A 19,411-nucleotide genomic window follows, 5' to 3' on the forward strand; every position below is an offset into this window, starting at 1 on the left:
TAATGAGAGGGTAAGTCTGTGCTGTGTCTGTACCTGTCTCCATTTAGGTTGGTGGCAGGCAGAGGGTGGGGCCTGGCCCTGAGCAGGAGAGCAACCAGCAGCCATGCAGTGAAGGGTGGGGTCTTTGCGAAGACTTTGCAGAGATACCTCACCCACTTTGCAAAGATGATTTGAACACCTTGCCAAGAGAGTGTTTCTGGCTGCTCGCCGCCATGGTGTGCGCTCAAACCTGGTCTGCTTCACCGCTGCAAATGATCACAGTGTTTGTTATTTTCAGCAACGTGAGGTTACAAAATGGCAACATCTGGGCTTATCCTTCACCTCTTCTAGCCCCATAGCAGGGTCCTGTTTGGAGCGAATGCCTTGGATAAGTGATGGGATGGTTCCCTGGCCAATTAGAGCCGAAACTTGGACAACACGATGCTGGGGAAGAGGCTGTTCTGCTGAAGTGGATTTGCAGGTTAATGGGGGGTTAAGCAGAGACCCTGTTTTGTGTGAACCCTTGTTGTGGAAAATGCTGAGGGACCCGCTTGTCTGCCTTTCTGAGTAATTGCATCCTTGGTGGTCTCCTCTGTCAGATTGTGAACCCCCTCACTGCCTGTCACGTGGTTCCAGCTACAGAAGGCAGAGGAAGTACTGATGCTAGGACCTTGACTGGTGCTGCCTTTTCAAATAAATTCCCAATACTTTCTTGTTTGTCTTACTACTTAGAAGCTAAGACAGAAGTACTTAAGGAAAGAAAAAGGAATTCATTCATTGAAGATTCTAGTTATTTGGATTTGGATTAATTCTGGTGCTACTAAAGGGGAAGTAGGGCTTCTCAGGTGATAACAATCCACCTGGGATGCAGGTGATGTGGGTTTGGTCCTTGGGTCGGGAAGATGCCCTGGAGAAGGAAATGGCAACCCACTCCAGTATTTTTGCCTAGGAAATCCTATGCACAGAGGAGCCTGGTGGGCTACAGTCCCTGGGGTCGCAAAGAGTCAGACGTGGCTTAGCAACTGAAACAACAACAGCTAAAGGGGAAGGGAGACAGAAATGTACTAAATACCTCTTGGGTGCCAGGCTTTGTGCTTCGTACCTCTGTTTTCTTTTCAGATTCATCCAGCAGTGAAAAAATATAGATGTCTTTATGCCCATTTTGCTAATGAGGAAACCTAGGCTCCCAGTGTTTAGGAGCCCTGATACGGACAGTTTGCTTGTCAGATGGAAAACAGATTGGAACAAGGAGCCTAGGTTGCTCTGATATCCATGTATCTCCATTTTCCATTACATCATTTTATTGCCCCCTGGAGAGTTAGGAGACCCAGGATCTGCTCTGAGGGCTATATGTTCAATTCTCATATGGCTTACACTGAGTCAGTTTGTTTGTGATTTCACCATGAAGCGAGAACAAGCAGTGACTGGCATGGGAGACTTGGAGCAAGTGCCGGGTGCTTGGCCTCTGCTCAGAGGTGCATGGTAATGCACTTGGCTGGCTCTCTGGGGGCCGCAGAGAGCAAGGTAGGAGCTGAGGCTGAGCGTGCGCAGCTCCCGGGAGGGACTACGGCACCAGAGAGGGCACATCCCCCTTAAGTGTTCTGATCGCTCCTTATCAAATATTTATGCACTTAGCACTTAATATTTTCCAAAGGGCTTTGTGTTCATTTTTACTCTTTTCCTCACACACTCTGGTTGTTACTAGAGCTTTTATTTGGGGAAAGTAGAAGTGGGAAAAATACCAGAGGGCTGACCACGTGCTGGAGTGTGTATTGGACACTTGGTGTAGATGGCCCTCAGTCACCTTTCCTGCAGCCTTGGGAAGAAAGTACTGCTTGCCCACTTTATAAATGGAATATCTGAGGCTCCGAGAGGTCAGGGCTTACCAGAGTCCAAAACCAGTGGGAAACAGGGGAATCTAGGTATGAACTGCCTTAAAAAGTAGTTGGGGTGGATGAAAGGGAGACTTTGGCCTTTTTTAGACCGTATATCAGAAAGTATTCTTTCTTGGACTTCCCTGGTGGTCCAGTGGTTAAAACTCTGTGCTTCTACTGCAGAGGGCACAGGTTCCATCCCTGATCAGGGAACTAAGATCCTACATGCTGCATAGTACACCCCCTCCCAACCCTACCCCCCAAAAAAATCCTTTCTGCATTCAGTTAATCTCATTTTCAGAAGCAGTTTCTCTTTTTAGAGTGCTGTGTGGAGGTATTTCATTACTGGTGGCAGAAGAAGTAACGGCAGTAGTGATATCAGCTGATCTCCATTGAGCATTTCTGGCGTGCCCATCACCACCCTGAATGGTTTATATACAATAACGCTCGTCATTCTTAGTCCATGCAGTTCCATGAGGGGGTGCTGGTTTCACCTATTTTATAGGTGAGGACACTGACACAGAGGATAAATAAATTACCCAGCGATCCATAATAAGTGGCAGAGGCGAGATTCAAATCCAGACAGGCAGTCTGGCTCCAGAGTCTAGGCTCTCAATTTTATTTTATTATGGTATTTTCTCCCCCTCTCAGGAATCTTCTTTGATAACATATACTTGGATTTAATCCACCCTCTCTCTCAGGTTTGCCATCCCTGAGCCCCTTTAGCAGATTCTTAAATTTGTTTTCTTCAGTTGGAATCACAAAGTCCCTGTAGAGGTTCCCCCAGACACAGTTTGTTAATGGTGAAGGAGTTTAAATTGTGCCTCCTTGAACACCTCTGTTTCTTCTCACTTCTGCCACCAGATGGCTCTAAGGCTTGGGGACACCAGAGCTCAATCCCGTGCTGGCTTCTCTTCCTTTGACTGTGCTTCCAGACTCTGCTTCCACATAGTGCCTCTCAAACTGTGGGTTCTTAACCCTGCTCTGGTGTTTTCCATAGGAACATTATCGCCCCACCCCCTGCCCTTTGAGAAGATGCTTTTGTTGAATATGCATGTTCCAGCAGCGTGAAGTAGAAACCCAGGGACTGCTGGCTCACTCACGGCGGTCCTTTTATCAGCTCTCTACAGCTGGTGTCATCTGCTCCCGAGAAGACTCTGTATGCTCTGTGCCCTAGACCAGTCCTTGTCAGAGCCACCGACTGACCTGGCCACACCACGGCTCTTTGTTTCTTTGAAATCCCTGGCTGGATGGCGTGATAAACATGTTGTGGATCCAATTATTGACCATTCTAGATGCACGCTTCATGTTCCAAATGCACATCCATAAGGAAATCTTCGAGGAACACCACCACCCCTCCTGTCTTGTTGATTTAGCTTAGCCTTTACTACCATTGAAGGCAGAGTGTGACACCGCAAGGGGCATTTAAGCAGGACGTTTAAGCCAGTTCAGCATATTTGATTCTTAGCTCTTAATCAGTTATTTTTCCTTTTAATTTTGAAGCATTGCTTTGCTTCCTTCTGATTTTCTTGAGCACCCGAAACACCCTCCAATTACATATCCCTAAATACAGAAGCAATAAGGGAAATGTCAGCACTCATTTTCCAAATATTTACAACCGTTATCTTGGTCTGGCTATTAAATATTGCACATTAAAATTGACAAAGCAATAAACAAGCTTCTAGGAGGACAGCCTCCGGTATAGAAAGCCGACTTGTCAGTGGGTGTATTCTGCGGGGATTTTGCTGATGGGCAGTTGGTATGAATATTTAATACCCTCTGGATGCTGCCAAATCCGTTTTCTCGAGTTTCTCATTGCTGACCTGGCAGGTTGGGCAAGCTGAGGGCTCTTTGCTTTGATTTGCGTGAGTCCGGGGCCTGTGACAGTGGCTCCCCCTGGCAGAGTCTAGCAGGTGACAGGCTGTCCTGTCCTTCAGAGGGGTTGGCCCCTCCTTTCAGGAGAACCTGAGGTTCGCTTTCCATCTCTTGTGCCTGTGGCATCTGCCCGCTGGGTGTTGAGAGAGAGGGAGTAAGCATGAGAGCAAGAGCCCTGGAGGAAAGCCCGCCCCCTCACCCCGTGCCGTGCCGCAGGCCTCGTTGTCATGGTAACACCAGGTGCACCTGTTTGGAGCCCGTGAGCAAGGGTCAGTGCTCTGTCTGAAGACAGGTGAGGCAGACAGGGCATGTCTGGGTTACCCTAATTAGCTGCTTCTGCCTCCTGACTTTTGCTGGTTTCTCCTCTTTCCTCCCTCCCAGGGCCTTCTGCGAGCATGTTTGAGCACCTGCTGTGTGCCAGCTTCTGTGCTAGGTGCTGTGGCTGCAGTGATGGGTGTGTCAGGGCTTGCCTCTCAGGCTGGCCAGAGGCTAGTCCAGGGGATAGGCCATAGGGTTGAGCGGAGAATCAGTTTGCATGGGGGTGGGTGGCAGGAAGGAGCAGCAGGGCTTTCAGGCTCAGAGTTGTGAATAAAGAACATCACAAGGGAGGCAGCTGCATGCTTGTAACTGAAGCCTAGGTTTGGGGAGAGATTGGGTTGGTAGGGGCCAGGGGAGCCCCACTTCTGCAAGACAGCATGGAGTGTCAGAGTTCATGAAGGTTAGAAGCAAGAACAGACCAGACAGCCTGGGTTTGAATCTTGGCTCTACCACTTATCAGAAGTGTGACTTTGAGCAAGTATCTTTCTGGAAGATGATAATATTTCTGGGGATGATAATATTTATTGCATAGGTCTGGTGAGTACCAGATAGTTAATATTTATAAAAGGCTTAGAGCAGTGCTCAGCACATAGAAAGGATTGTATAATTCTGTGAAGAAAAATATTCTAAACTGGGCAGATAAGACTTGGGACCACACTCATTATGTTCTCCTTTTTTTAAATAACAGTTTGTAGTAGTCCCTTTCCTACTCTAAAATAAAATTCACATGGTCACAGACAATGTGACTTCCTCCTCATGTAATCTTTAAGAATTGTTGCTGCTGTTGTTCATTGTTGAGTTGCTCGGTCGTGTCCGACTATTTGCTACCCCATGGACTGCAGCACTTCAGGCTTCCCTGTCCTTCACCATCTCCCGGAGTTTGGTCAAACTAATGTCCATTGAGTCAATGATGTTACAACACCCTTATGGTGGCAGAATGGAGAAATTTTTTTAGAAGTAGTTTGTCATAAAGCAATAAATTCTAACACGTCAGTGCTCAGGGGGGTTACTGTGGGAGGATCGGTCCCCGGTTCATGCTGCTGGGCAGAGGCCCTGCTCCCCACCCCACTGCTCCGCCTGATTGTGTCGGTGGTACCACCTCTGAGCAGCATTGCTGTCTGGACCGGTTTCCAAGATCCCGAGCAACTCGTGAGATAATGCTGAACAGAGCAAAGGAAACCCCTCCCTTGATTTGCCTAGCATATGTCAAAGCTATGAAAAAAACAGTAAGTATTGTGTTGATAGCCGAATGAAAAGTGCTAGGTACTAGGCACAGAGTTTTCACTTCGATGAGTGTCATTTGAAAGTCACACGGGACACGAAGCAGAGACCTCTTGCACAGAGTCAGCCCAGGTTGGTTTACAGAATCTACTGGCTTTAGTCCATCTCATATTCTGTACCCCCTGCCCCCCGATTGCCCTGGTGTCCCTGAGGGCCTTGCTGTCCTGTTGAGAACTGCTGTGTGGGGAGCCGCAGGCAGGCCCTAAGCTGGGAGCAGCGAGGTCCTGTGTGCAGCCTAGGAGTCTCTCCCTGGTGAGACTGAGGCTGGAGTATAAGGTCTGAGAAGGAGGCAGTTAGGGGCTCAACTAGGGTATGAGCGAGGGGGCGAGGGGAGCTAAGGTGGTGTTAAGGCTGTAGGGACTCTAAGGTGTAACTGCTGACTGGCAGGTGCCTTTGCCCCCTCCTTTCTTTTTTTGGGGGTGGGGGAAGTTGGTTGCAGGAGCCTCTAGCCTTAGTTTTTTGTTTTAATTTACTTACTTCTGTCTGAGCTGGGTCTTCGATGCTTTGCGAGGGCTTTCCCAGGCTGCGGTGGGCAGGCTTCTCGTCTGGTGGCTTTTGTTGCAGAGCACGGGCTCCAGGGGCATGGGCCTCGCCAGTTGCCGGCTTCTGGTTCAGTAGTTGTGGCACAGGTGGCCTAGTTACTCCGCGGCATGCGGAATCTTCCCAGACGAGGGATTGAACCGTGTCCCCTGCATTGGCAGGCAGGTTCTTCTCTACTGCACCACCGGGGAAGTCCCCCTCCTTCCTTGAGGATGGATGGGACTTGCACATACATGCACACACAAAAAACACACACACACACTTCTCCTGCAGCCCTTCCTTCCTTCTCTCCCAGTCTCCTGACTGACTTACGTCCCTCAATTGAAAAATCCCTGCCGTCCAGCTACTGCCCGCTGTAGTCCTAACATGACTGGTGACTGTCACAGATCTCTAACAAAGACAGAACCGTCCCTCTCTCCTTCTGCTCCTCTCTGCCTGTTTGCTACCCTCTGGCTGGCTGCTCACACCACTGCGCAGAAACTGCTATCTCCAGAGTGACCTGCAGCCACCTCGGTGCCACACCTGTGATTTCTCAAGTTTAGTGCATCAGAATCACTTGGAGGGCTCCTGAACCCGCAGGTCGCTGGGGCCCGGGCACAGTGTTTGTGAATCAGTGTCTTCACCCCATGTGATGCTGATGTTGCAGGTCCACAGGTGATCAGAGGCCTCAGAGGGAGACTCTCCAGGTACAGAAAGAGCCTTTCTCTCCAACAGGGTACAGTCCAGCTCTGGGAGCTGGGAAGTGCCTGGTATCTGTGCAGGCGTGTAGGGTGTGGGAAGGGCCTGGCCTGCAGCCTCTCACCCATCTTCCTACCTTTTCCTCCTGCTGACTCACAGTTGAGGATTAACCAAGTCCTCAGCGTCTTTTCTTTCATCTTTGTGTTTATTGTCTAATTCCATCCCATTCACTCATGCAGCTGAGTCCAAGGTTTCTCAGGCTTTCAGGTGTGTTGGAACCACCTGGGGATCTTGTTTAAAAAAAGGCAGGGTCTGGTTCGGCAGGCCCGAGGTGGGTCCTGTGCACCTGCATTTCCAACAAGCTTCCCAACTGACATGGGTGCGGCCAGTCCACAGACAGTACTTTCCTTAGGAAGTGTGCAACTTATGATCAGCAGTTCTTGACTTAGTAGGGAGCTTTGAATGTGGGATTGAGCCCAGACACCAAAAAGAAAGGGGAATGGTGAAAACATCCTGCATGTTTATTGTATACCAGGCTCCGTGCTAATCTCTTTCTATAGAATATTGCTTTTTAATCTGCATGACATTCCTTGGAGGTGAATGCTGTGATGGTTCTCATCTTGCAGATGAAAATGCCTCCGATTCTTAAGGGGGCTGGGCTCTCCCCACCCCATGGAGGAAGGTGGTGCGGTCTGGCCGCACATTGCCCAGGGCTGTGCCGGGTAGGATGCGAGAGTGTTTCCTAATTATGGTGCAGGCTGCCATCTCCCCTGGGCTTCAGGAAAGGTCCTTCCTGTCCTTGAGACGCGAGAGGAAATTCAGAATGTAGACGAGGAGCTGACCCCTTGCCCACCTGTCAGACATGCACCAGATTTCAAAAATGCCTCTCTTTCAAGCTTTTCAACACTTCACAATATTTTGACGTGGAAAGGAGGAAAAAAAAAAAAAAAACAGAAATGCTTTGAAACATTTCTCTTCCTTGGATTCTTGTTCTCAGACCATGTGACTAGTTGAAGTTTAGTCATAGGAATACAGTTTAACATATGCAGTTACTATAGCAATGGAGGTTTCCTTAGTAACAGTTGCAAAAATAATCTGGCCCCAATTAATAATACATTTGAAATCTCTTTCTATTCTACACTGAACAACCCAGTTTTTTTGGCCAAGCACCAGATAATTCAGGTGGTGTCATTTGCTCTGATACAGATATCATTTGCATGCAGTGAATCGGGTTGGAAAGGAATGAAAAGGGAGCTGGTTGTTTCAAGTATTAGAGGCATCGGATATGAAAAGTCGACTGGCATGCTAACGTGAATCTAGTTTCCAGAGCTTGGGTGCTTGTTGGTGAAGCCTGCCCTGGATTCCAGCGCCCTGGAGGACTTTGTGCTTTTGACGAAGGGAGAAGGCAGGAGACTGGGCTTGTTGCCCCAAAATGATGAAACCGGAAGGGTGGGGTCGTGGCGCAGGGGATTTCTCCTAGGTTATTTCAGTCACCTGTGTTGATGCCTTGAGAAGGTCTGTAGGTATGTGAATTCGGCTTCGTGAAGAGTGTCACCTGATTTAGCACTGGAAGACACAGCCTGAGAGTTGCTTTTGTAGTCATGGTATTGTGCATCAGACTCTGCTGTACTTAGCTTACTAAATCCTTTCAATCACTCAGAACCTTTGTCTGTGGCTTAGCCAGGTGTCCAGGTGACAGTTTGGAGGTTTCAAAAGTTTCAATTGCCTTGGGGCATGGGACTTGGACCTTGATCCTGCCTTTCCACTCTAAGTTCTAAGAGAGCCAGCTGGCTGGAGCTGACAGAAGAGACCCAGGCATGACCAGTGGACTCAGTCCTGTGTCTGGATCAAGATACTGATTGGCAGGGATGCTGGAGACAGTCCCCAGGCCAACCTGCCCTGGCCTTCCCTCTGGGCAGGCTCATTGGAGGAAGCCCAGCTTGCTCTCCCTATCCAGGGTCTGTGTCTTGTCCTGAATTTCTTTCTTAGCTGATTTGGTCCTCAATACACAAAGTATAAGGAGAAGGGTGAGGGTAAAATGATGCTTTTACTTTTAGCTTCCTAAGGGAAACTCGAAATTGGGTTTTTTTTTTTTCCCCCTCTTCTTCAATAAGGGAAGAATGGTGAGTAGGGGAGGCAGAGCCAAGTATAGTAATGATGAAGTGGGTAAGATCTCCAATTACCTTCATAAGATATATTTCATTAGACTGTGGCTTCTTGCCACTTTAAAGGAGAGCCTGGTAATTAATTAGGTAGGGTAGATCAGGAGAGAGGGGAAGGGGAGGCTGGAGTTGGCTCTGTTCTGTCCCATTGTTCATCATTTTCTTCTCCACCTTCTCTTTCCCCCTCCCCTGGGAAGAGCACCCCAGCATCCTCCCACCAACTGCTACTATATTTTTCCAGCTCACTCTCATTCACTCATGTATTGTCAGGTAGCATTTAACAGGAGGCTTCCTGTGTGCTCTTTTGGATCTGTCAGGAATCCTGTGTTCCTTATTAATTCCTGAATATTCAGGAATTAAGAGGAAAGGCTTGGGCTGAGGAATCCAGGCATTTCCTTTGTTAGTTTTTTAATACAGTGATAAGTACCCTCTTCCTTCTTATGAACCATGCAGTAAAAGTGATTGTTTACAACTCTCTGACTTTAATATGGATCGCCTTATGTTTTGGAAGTCTGGAATTTTAATCTTTATCTTTGCTGAGAATAACTACCTTGTAAGACAGTATATATGCCCACACCATGTTATTAAAATACCTTTGCTCCATCAGAGCTTGGGTCCCCGTGTTTGTCTTTCTTTCTTTCTCTCTCTCTTTCTGGCTGATTCCCGGGAGCGCGAAGGCCGGCTGTGTAACCCAGGGAATATTAGCCTCTTTTCTTCTTTCACTTTCTCATCGTCGACTCCGGACCACCAAGTTCCGGTCCATTAAAGGACCAACAAGTGGCGCTCATTTCATTATCCTTCTGGTAAGCTGTGAAATTTCTTCAAAAATACTCAATTTATTATTTCCCACATTATCAGCTCACAGCCTATACCACAAGCTGAGGTTTTTTATATAGATGGGACTAAAAACCCCAAAGCTTCATTCTGGTTTCTTAAAGATATAAACTCTTTTGTACTAATTTTCAATCTGCTCTGCCTATACCAGCTATGAGAAATCCCATACTGCCAGGCTAAAGAAATCATTAGTAATTGCTCAACTTGTAGACCCCTACATCTTCGACCCATCGCACAAGGTATTAATCCTCACGGTTTGCAACCTAATGAACTATGGCAAATGGATGTAACTCATTGCCCTGAACTTTCTCCATCTTCTTTCCTACATGTCTGTATCGATACAAATTCTTCTTTTATCTGGGCCACACCTCTTCGAGGTGAGGCTACACAGCATGTTATCACTCACTTATTAGCCTATTTTGCTGTAATGGGAACAGCTAGCTCTATTAAAACAGACAGTGGCCCTGCCTATATTTCTAGACACTTAATCTTTTTCTATTAAACATATTACAGGTATTCCTTATAATCCATAGACACAAGACATAGTCGAACGAACACATCACACACTAAAGTTACAAATAAAAAAAATTTAAAAGGGGAAATACACAGGAACACTACTGTCTTCCTTATCTAAAGCAGACTTTACTAGATTCCAACATAAGATATTTTCTAAACCCATAACTATTGTTAATACAGCTTTATTTATTTTAAATTTTTTAAACCTACCACAGGGAAATGTTTTAACAAGGGCAGAAAGACATTTCGAGGAATTGAAGGACACTTCTCTTCCTCTGCCCATTTGGTACCAAGACGGGTTCAATAAACAATGGAAATCTGGGAAATTAATCTTACAGGGAAACGGATATGCTTATATTTCCCCAGATGGATCCAACAAACTCACATGGCTTTCTCCTCGGAAAACTCGACCCAAGGGGGCCCCTGGCATTCAAAATGGAGATGAAGCAACAAGAACCTTAGGAGGAAGAAATTCCAATATGGGCTATGTTGGCTCTAAAGATCTCCAGAAAGCACCACCCTCAGCGACATCAACCCTATGATCTCCCCACTTGGGAACAAATAAAAACCCTTACTAATCAAGTTAAAAGCCTGGTTTCTCAACAGGAAATGCCTCAGAGTCCTGAAAACCTTATCATTATGCTGACCAGTGCCACCCCCGCTCAAGCCGGATTAACAAATCAGATTTAACTGGGCTTACTTACCCAACCCCCCTTTATTACAGGTCCTAAAATGGACGGAGAAAAGACCAATCCTATCAACCAATGACTCCACCCATATGCCCCCTCCCTGGAACCTTCACATCCTGGGGAGGAGGGAAAACTAATTAACATTTCTTTAAACTCCAATACTTTGGCCACCTCCTGTGAAGAGTTGACTCATTGGAAAAGACCCTGATGCTGGGAGGGATTTGAGGCAGAAGAAGGGGACGACAGAGGATGAGATGGCTGGATGGCATCACCGACTCGATGGACATGAGTTTGAGTAAACTCCGGGAGTTGGTGATGGACAGGGAGGCCTGGCGTGCTGCGATTCATGGGGTTGCAAAGAGTCGGACTCGACTGAGCAACTGAACTGAACTAGGCTTTGAAGTCCTTCCATTGTGCCTGGGCTCGGAAATTATGCATAAATGTCAGCCGACAAACTTGGGTTTTTGTCCTGCCTCCAAAAGAAGACCTTCGGGCATTGCTTGGGTTGTTTACTGTGAATCATGTTTACACTACTGAAACTTTAGGGAAAGAGGGAAAGAACAAAAAATATTATGTAAAGGGTTACTAATGAAAAATTACCATGACAAAGGACTTCTTGGCTGGCTTGACAGTGGAATGGCACCCCCACCTCCTCAAATCATCCTCTATAAACAAATTGGGCCTGAACAATGGGACACATGGAAACTTGCTGCCAGCTCTGAAGAACTTGGGACTTAGACCGGACATTTCACAGGAACCAGTCGTGATCATAGTAACTATTTTTTTCGCTATAATCAGTCATATTTTATACAGGCCTGTGTCCCACTTCCTTTTGTTATAGTCATAGGAAATTTACAATTTAATAAAACTTTACATTCTGTAACTTGCATTAATTGCCAATTTTGTGTTACTCCTATTCATTTCAATCATAGTACCTACAACTGGGAACAAATCAAATTTCATTTACATGATAATGCCTCTCTGAATGTACAGTCACTGCAAAAGAAAATCTTTAAAACTTTTTCTAAATGTCTGCCCTCTTCCACTAATTTGGAAACTTTAGCTGAACAAATTATGCGGGCTAGACCCATGAGGATGGTTTCAAAGTATTACCCACAGCGTCGGGTCTGGAACTGTAACTTTGGTGATTGTCTTGATAATTATATTTGTTGTTTATCATCGCCTTTCTATAAGGTTGGCTAATACTAACCAAACTCATTTGGTCAGGACCTTTTTTTTTACAAATATAAAATAGGGGGAATTGTCAGGTAGCATTTAACAGGAGGCTCCCTGTGTGCTGTTTTGGATCTGTCAGGAATCCTCTGTTCCTTATTAATTCCTGAATATTCAGGAATTAAGAGGAAAGGCAAGCCTTTCCTGGGGCTGAGGAATCCAGGCATTTCCTTCGTTAGTTTTTCATTATGGTGATAAGTACCCTCTTCCTTCTTATGAACCATGCAGTAAAAGTGATTGTTTACAACTCTCTGACTTTAATATGGATCGCCTTATGTTTTGGAAGTCTGGAATTTTAATCTTTATCTTTGCTGAGAATAACTACCTTGTAAGACAGTATATATGCCCACACCATGTTGATTAAAATACCTTTGCTCCATCAGAGCTTGGGTCCCTGTGATTGTCTTTCTCTCTCTTTCTCTATTCTGGCTGATTCCCGGGAGCGTGAAGGCCGGCTGTGTAACCCAGGGAATATTAGCCTCTTTTCTTCTTTCACTATCTCATCGTCGACTCTGTACCACCAGGTTCTGGTCCATTAAAGGACCAACAATGTATCGCAGAAAACATTGAGTGAATGAGTGCTCTCCGAAGCCCAAATCTGGGGGTGCAGTGATGAGACCGTCTCCAGGCAGGACCATCTTACTCTTCAGAGCACCCCTACTTTTAGCTTCACGAGGGACATGGAGCGGGCATACTCTAAACAATATGAGCAGTTAGAAGCTGTTAAACTTCTTCAGCAGGAAAATGCTATGGGCAGGTGTGTTTGCCAAATCTCCCTGGAGGCTCTGTGATGGGGTTAGCAGCCAGGAGACCAGGAGAGAGTGAGGACCTGAGCTGGGGGCGAGGCAAGGCAGAGGCTGTTTGGGATGAGATGGGGTCCGTGCTGCTCTTCTTATGCCAAGCCATGCTTTGAGGGAAGCCCATCAGTGTTGGGTCCTCTAGGAACTGTGCTGGACGGGGAACCTGGAGGTGGGACCTAGGACAGGCCACATTTCCAAGAGTATGTGGTGATTCTGCTAAAGCGCCCCCTTTTGCTTTGCAGTGACAAAGTTGCAGGTGAGCAAATCAAAGCGGACCCTCACCCTGGTGGAAAACAGGCCCATCCAGCTGAACTGCTCAGTCAAGTCCCAGACCAGCCAGAACTCCCACTTCGCTGTGCTCTGGTATGTCCACAAGCCCTCGGACGCCGACGGCAAGCTCATCCTCAAAACCACCCACAACTCCGCCTTCGAGTATGGCACCTATGCCGAGGAGGAGGGCCTGAGAGCCAGGCTGCAGTTTGAGAGGCACGTGTCCGGGGGTCTGTTCAGCCTCACTGTCCAGAGAGCCGAGGTCAGCGACAGCGGCAGCTACTACTGCCATGTGGAAGAGTGGCTGCTGAGCCCCAACTATGCCTGGTACAAGCTGGCAGAGGAGGTTTCCGGGCGTACGGAGGTCACTGTGAAGCAGCCAGGTAAGAGCAGGCATGCAGGCAGCCCGGGCAGTGGGCTGAGCACAGAGAGACTGCCTGGGGGTGGCAGGGCTCTGCAGGGTTCATGCTGGACGTACGTGTGGCACAGAGTGTCATCCGGTGCACTGCGGGCCCACCCACTTTACATGGGTCCTGGTACTGATGGCCAACTCAGAGAAGCATTCTCGACTCTGCTGTCGTGGACAGCATCTTCACCAGGGAAAAGCCCAAGGGATGGCTTGAGGTCACCAGGTGCGGCAAGGCAGGGTCCCCGGTGCGCCTGGATCTCGGGCTGGTGCCAGCTCCATACCCAGGATTCCTGCCTGGAAGGCATTTTTGGTTTCCTTCATCTGCTTCCCTCTTCTTCCTTTTCACCCAGTCCCAGCCCAGGAATGAGCCCTTCCTGTCTGAACCGAATCACCCCTTGGCCCCTCTCAGATCCTGTAAGTGTGGCCTTTATCCTGTTTATACTCTGCTCCCTGGTAGCCGTGTCTGACCTCTGCGGGAGCAGTTCCAGGGAGGGAGCGCTGACTGCCTCCGCCCCACTTGGTTCCACTTTTGAGTGGCCCTGGTCCTCAGAAAGTCCCCTTCCCTGTAATTTCCCTCTCAGGTGTTAGGTCTGCCCCAGAACAACCCAAGATTAGTCTGAGTCATACCCTTTCACATATGTGAAGGGATCCCCTTCTCCTTGTTGAAAAGTTCTAGTTCTTTGAGCTTCTCACATAACGTGGCCTTAAGCTCCCTCTCCATCCCTCGTTCCTGCGTGCTCTGTAGTTCATTGTCGCCACTACCTGTGCTTCCCGATGGGCTGTGGGATGCTGTGTTGCCACCCTGTGCCTTTGCTTATGCTGCTGTCTCCTGGAGGCCACCTCCCCTGACGCTTCTCCCCTGTCTTTACCCCATTCCTAAAGACACCTCTTCCAGGAAGCCTTCTTCCTGGAAGAAGCCTTCCCTGGTTTCTCCTATGTCACCAGGGGTTCCATAGAAAATGCATAGTATGATAATTGTTTTCATTTCTTCTCCACTATTACTGTAAGCACTTAGAGGACAGGTGCTCTGCCTTTGGAGCTCCAGCCGCTGGCATGACACCCTTAGTAAATACTGGTTGAATAAGAAATGAATGGTTGCTTTCCCTGACACCCCAGGGCCTTTGTACTTGTTATTCTCTTACCCTAGAACATGTTAACCATAGATGTCCATCTATCTCATTTTTCCTCAGAGAAACATTCCTAGCTCATTTTCACTAAAATGGCCCCCTAATCACTCATTGGAAAAGGCCCTGATGCTGGGAAAGATTGAGGGCAGGGGGAGAAGGGGACGACAAAGGCTGAGATGGTTGGATGGCATCATTGACACAATGGACATGAGTTTGAGCAAACTCATGTTTGCACATGAAACATGAGACAGTGAAGGACAGGGAATCCTGGTGTGCTGCAGAACATGGGATCACAAAGAGTCGGACACGACTTAGCAGCTGAACAACAGCAACGATCTCTCCTTGCTCCTTTCTCCAGCCTCTTCACAGCACGTCTCCACCTGGAACAGCTCTTTGTATATAAGTCATTATGAACTACCTGTTCATATGTGGACATTGGTTTATCATCAGTTATTATGTGTTACTTATTTATATATTCACAATCACCAGGCAGGAAGCCCCATGAGTCAGCACAGGTCCTGTTTTCCTCACCGTGCTGTTCTCACGGCTTGTCTCCCAGGAGACCTCCGTAAAAGTTTGTTCTGGAAGCAAATGGAAGCAGGTGCAGAAGTCCAGATGTGGCCTGGCCCAGGCTGAATGCCATGGGACTGGTGCCCTCCTTTCCTCAGGATACTGCATTTCTCATGCCACCCCGACCCTGGGATTCTCGTCTGCCTCATGGTCCTGAAGGCATAAAACGGGAAGCTCTGGTCTAAATGATTCCTGTTGGTATTTCCAGTGACCTACGCCCTGCCTTCAGGCCAGTCCCTGGGGCTTTTGAGAACTGAAGATTGCCATTAGGCCCACAGATGTTCTCTTGGGTTTCTGTTCTTCGCATCTGTTTTCAGTTCTGACCATTTTCCCCGTGGGGAGGTCCTGTTTACCCCTCCCCCACCACGTGTTTCCTCTTAGTCATCATTCCGCCTTTCCCTTTTCTCATTTGTGCTGAAACTGAGAAGTTCTTGGTAGAGCCTAAATTTATCAAGGGAATTTCCCTGTTGGGGATTACAGACTCTCAGCAGCAAGCTAACTGGGGCACCAGGGCTGGAAGGATCCTTGTCAAAACACAGCAAGTGAAATCTCTGTTTATGGGGAATATTAACACTATAAACAGAAAACTCACAGGACACAGATTAAAACAATACATTCCCCTTTTTCAGTTGAGATTAAAAAAAAATTTTTTTTTGGTGTGGACCATTTTTGAAGTCTTTATTGAATTTCTTACAGTATTGTTTTTGTTGTTTACATTCTTGTTGTTCGGTCGTGAGGCATGTGAGTCTTAGCTCCTCAACCAGGGATTGAACCTGCACCCCCTGCGCTGGAACGTGAAATCTTTACCACTGGACCGCCAGGGAAGTCCCCAGTTGAGATTTTTAGTTTATATGTTTTTCTTTTTTTCCACTCCCCTACTTCCTCGAGTACCCCCTACCCCCTTTAATAAGAAAGCATACACTCATAGAACTTTTGGAAAATACTAAAAAAGCACAAAGGAGAAAATAATCTTTCCACTCTGAGACAACCAGAGTATGTATATATTTTCAGAGATTGGTTATTTAAAATATAATCTCAGTTTTTTAAAATTTTTTTTACCTTTTATTACAAAAGTGGAATAAACGTGCACTGTAAAATATTGTGACAATGTTGAAGTGGAAAAGTGAAAAGTGAAAGTTCCTCCCCCTCCCTGACTCAGGAGGTGTTCTTTCCAGGGCCTTCTGTGCATTTACAGTTTCATAGCTTTTTAACCCCTCTAGTCCAAAGAGGTTCTTTGGGCCCTTTGGAAATTGCAAGGATGCCATCAAAGCACACCATGTTTAATGACCTTTTTCTCTGGAGAACAATCCGATTGGCTGAGATTTCAAACCACCATCAATATCAGTCTTTTCTTTACTGATGTTAGATCAGTTCTGCTCTTATCTTGAGAGGAAACCCTTATGGTTTTTTGGTTTTTGGTTTTTTGGTCGAGAAAGTAAGAACTGCAATTCTTAGGACCAACTGGTGTACATATTAAACTGGCTTTCCCCTGCTATTCTTCTGAGGTTGATGGCTCAGCATATTCTAGCCATAATGTGGTCAGTTTTAAAAATTTGCTGTAACTTCCAGAAGGGTTCTCACCATGCCTTTTCCACTTCTGCCCTGCCGCCCGTCCAGTTGGCCACGCTCCTCATGGTCTGCTGTCAACTGGACATGGAGTCATCTACTGTGCATGCCTGTCCTCTCCTAAGCATCTGAATCTATGAGTGTTATAAATTAGGGGGCAGCTGCTACTGTAACACCAAACTCCTTGAAACCCGGGAACTCAGACCCATGATCAAGAACTCAGAGTGTTCGGGGTGCACGCTCGAGCATGCCGCTGTCCTCCTGTCTTTGGAAGAAGGCATGCACTCACGTCCGCTGGAAAGGGTTGCGTGCAAGTGGCTCGTTGTTTCCCTGTTGGCGACATCTCTTTCCTCACCTTTGCAGACAGCCGCCTGAAGCTCAGCCAAGCGCAGGGCAACCTGTCGGTCCTGGAGACGCGGCAGGTGCAGCTGGAGTGCGTGGTCCTGAACCGCACGAGTGCGGCCTCGCAGCTGCTGCTGGAGTGGTTTGTGTGGAAGCCCAACCAGCCGGAGCGGGAGACCGTGGCCCGCCTGAGTCGCGATGCCACCTTCCACTACGGAGAGCAGGCGGCCAAGAACAACCTGAAGGGCCGGCTGCACTTGGAGAGCCCGTCCCCCGGCGTGTACCGGCTCTTCATCCAGAACGCGGCGGTGCAGGACAGCGGCACCTACAGCTGCCGTGTGGAGGAGTGGTTGCCCAGCCCCAGCGGCACGTGGTACAAACGGGCCGAGGACACCGCCGGCCAGACGGCTGTTCGCGTCACTCGCCCAGGTGAGGGTTCAGCTCTCCAGGCCTCCCCTCCCTTCGGTGCTTCCCCTCTGACTGTGCTGTTTTCTGCGCTGCATAACATTAAGTTCAAAAGGAACCCATTGTTAATTAAATTCATACAATTAATTAGTTACTTGCAGTTAAATGTATGAGCATTTATGGTTTACATTTGCATTCACAAGTGTCTGAGATCTTTTTTTTTCCCCTAGTGAGTGAAAAACTATACATCTGGCTTTGGCCTAAGGTGATTCCATTTCTTAACTAGAATAATATTTGTCACTTACTCCAGAGCTTGGAATATTTTTTAAAATTTATTTTTAATTGGAGGATAATTGCTTTACAATATTGTGTTGGCTTCTGCCATACATCAGTGTGTATCAGCCACAGGTATACATATGTTCCCTCTCTCTTGAACCTCCCTCCTACCTGCCACCCATCCCCCCCCTCTAGGTTGTCACTGGCTTGAGCTCCCGATGGTATATAGCAATTTCCCATTAGCTTATCTGTTTTATATATGGTAATGTATGTTCAATGTTACTCTCTCAATTCGTTCTACCCTCTTATTTCCCCGCTGTGTCCGAAGTCTGTTCTCTAGGTCTCATCTCTATTTCTGCCCTGCAGATAGGTTCATCAGTGCCATTTTTCTAGATTCCATATATGTGTGTTGATACATGATACTTGTTTTCCTCTTTCTGACTTACTTCATTTGAGTCAGTTCTGGTGAAGTGGATCAGCCTAGAGCCTGTATAACATACAGAACAGTGCTCAATTGCTTCAGTTATATCTGACTCTTGTGACCCCGTGGGCTGCAGTCCACCAGGCGTCTCTGTCCATGGGATTTTCCAGGCAAGAATACTGGAGTGGGTTGCCATTTTCTTTTCCAGGGGATCTTCCTGACCCAGGGATCGAACCCTCATTGTAGGCAGTCTCCTGCATGGCAAGAGGATTCTTTACTTATTGAGCCACAAGGAAGCCCAGATACAGAGTAGAATATTTTCTTTTCAAAGAATACATTCAGATTCAGACAAGTGGCAAAAATCTTGAAACAGTATAATCTTGTGGTTCTGAAGATTCAGTTTGTGGATTTTCAGTGGAAAAGAATTGATTCACATGATTTAAATAGAAAATGAAGTAGCTGCAGCCTTTACACTCTCACTTCCTAATAATTTTATTGGTGCTAATGACTATTCTGTGCAGCCTCATGCTTTTCTTTATTGTTGGTTCTAAAGTACCCAAATGTGCATAATTACTGGGTAGAATTATTGTTCCATATTCAAACACATAATTAAAGCAAAGACGTGTAGGATTCCTGTGTCCTCTGAAACACCATGTCATCACTCACCCCTATCAGACCACAGGTCAGTTAAGGACAGTGCCCTGAAGGACATGGGACAGAAATGCACTGGGACCTGTATCCAGAGGAATGTTTTGTCTTTTGTTCTGAGCATCCCAGGGTTCTGTTTGTGGTCACTGGTGCTGATGGAAGCTTTCATAATGTTTTCACATCTAAGTAGAGCAGCTCTTTTTGTTGGTGGAATCCTGGAGCCTCACAGTTATGCCCGCCCCACACATCATGGCACACACTTCAGCGAGCAGATACAGCCTTTGTTACAGGAGAGGGACATTATCTCTGTCCTCCTGTCTTACCTAAGCTGGAGAGGGAATTGCCTCTGCTCTGAGATGTATCTCCCATGGGCTTTCTTCCCCTTTCCCCTTGCCTTGAATGTGCTGCATGTCTTTCCCCAAAGACAAATGGTAGATAGAGCAGCTGAACACCGTCTCCCTCCTCCTTCCACCCATTTTGTAGATCCCCACATGAGGCCCCAGGCAGCGTGGGAGGAGGCAGCCAGCTGCATCCCTCCCTGCCACAGGGGGGCAGTTCATGTTCAGTCCTCGCCAGGGCCCTGAGTGTAGGTTTTACT

General features: G+C 47.2%; 1 protein-coding gene across 2 annotated transcripts in view; it reads left to right on the plus strand.

Annotated features, from left to right (window-relative positions):
• Positions 1-19,411, plus strand: part of IGSF3 (immunoglobulin superfamily member 3) — a 111,594-nt gene that overhangs the window by 82,650 nt on the left and 9,533 nt on the right. For both annotated transcript variants that reach the window (XM_070467243.1, XM_070467244.1), the window contains exons 8-9: positions 13,022-13,432; positions 17,085-17,492. In XM_070467243.1, coding sequence (XP_070323344.1) covers positions 13,022-13,432; positions 17,085-17,492 — 819 coding nt within the window. The remainder of the gene's footprint in view (positions 1-13,021; positions 13,433-17,084; positions 17,493-19,411) is intronic.

Source organism: Odocoileus virginianus, chromosome 5 (assembly GCF_023699985.2).
Source record: "Odocoileus virginianus isolate 20LAN1187 ecotype Illinois chromosome 5, Ovbor_1.2, whole genome shotgun sequence".
Taxonomy (NCBI): Eukaryota; Metazoa; Chordata; class Mammalia; order Artiodactyla; family Cervidae; genus Odocoileus; species Odocoileus virginianus.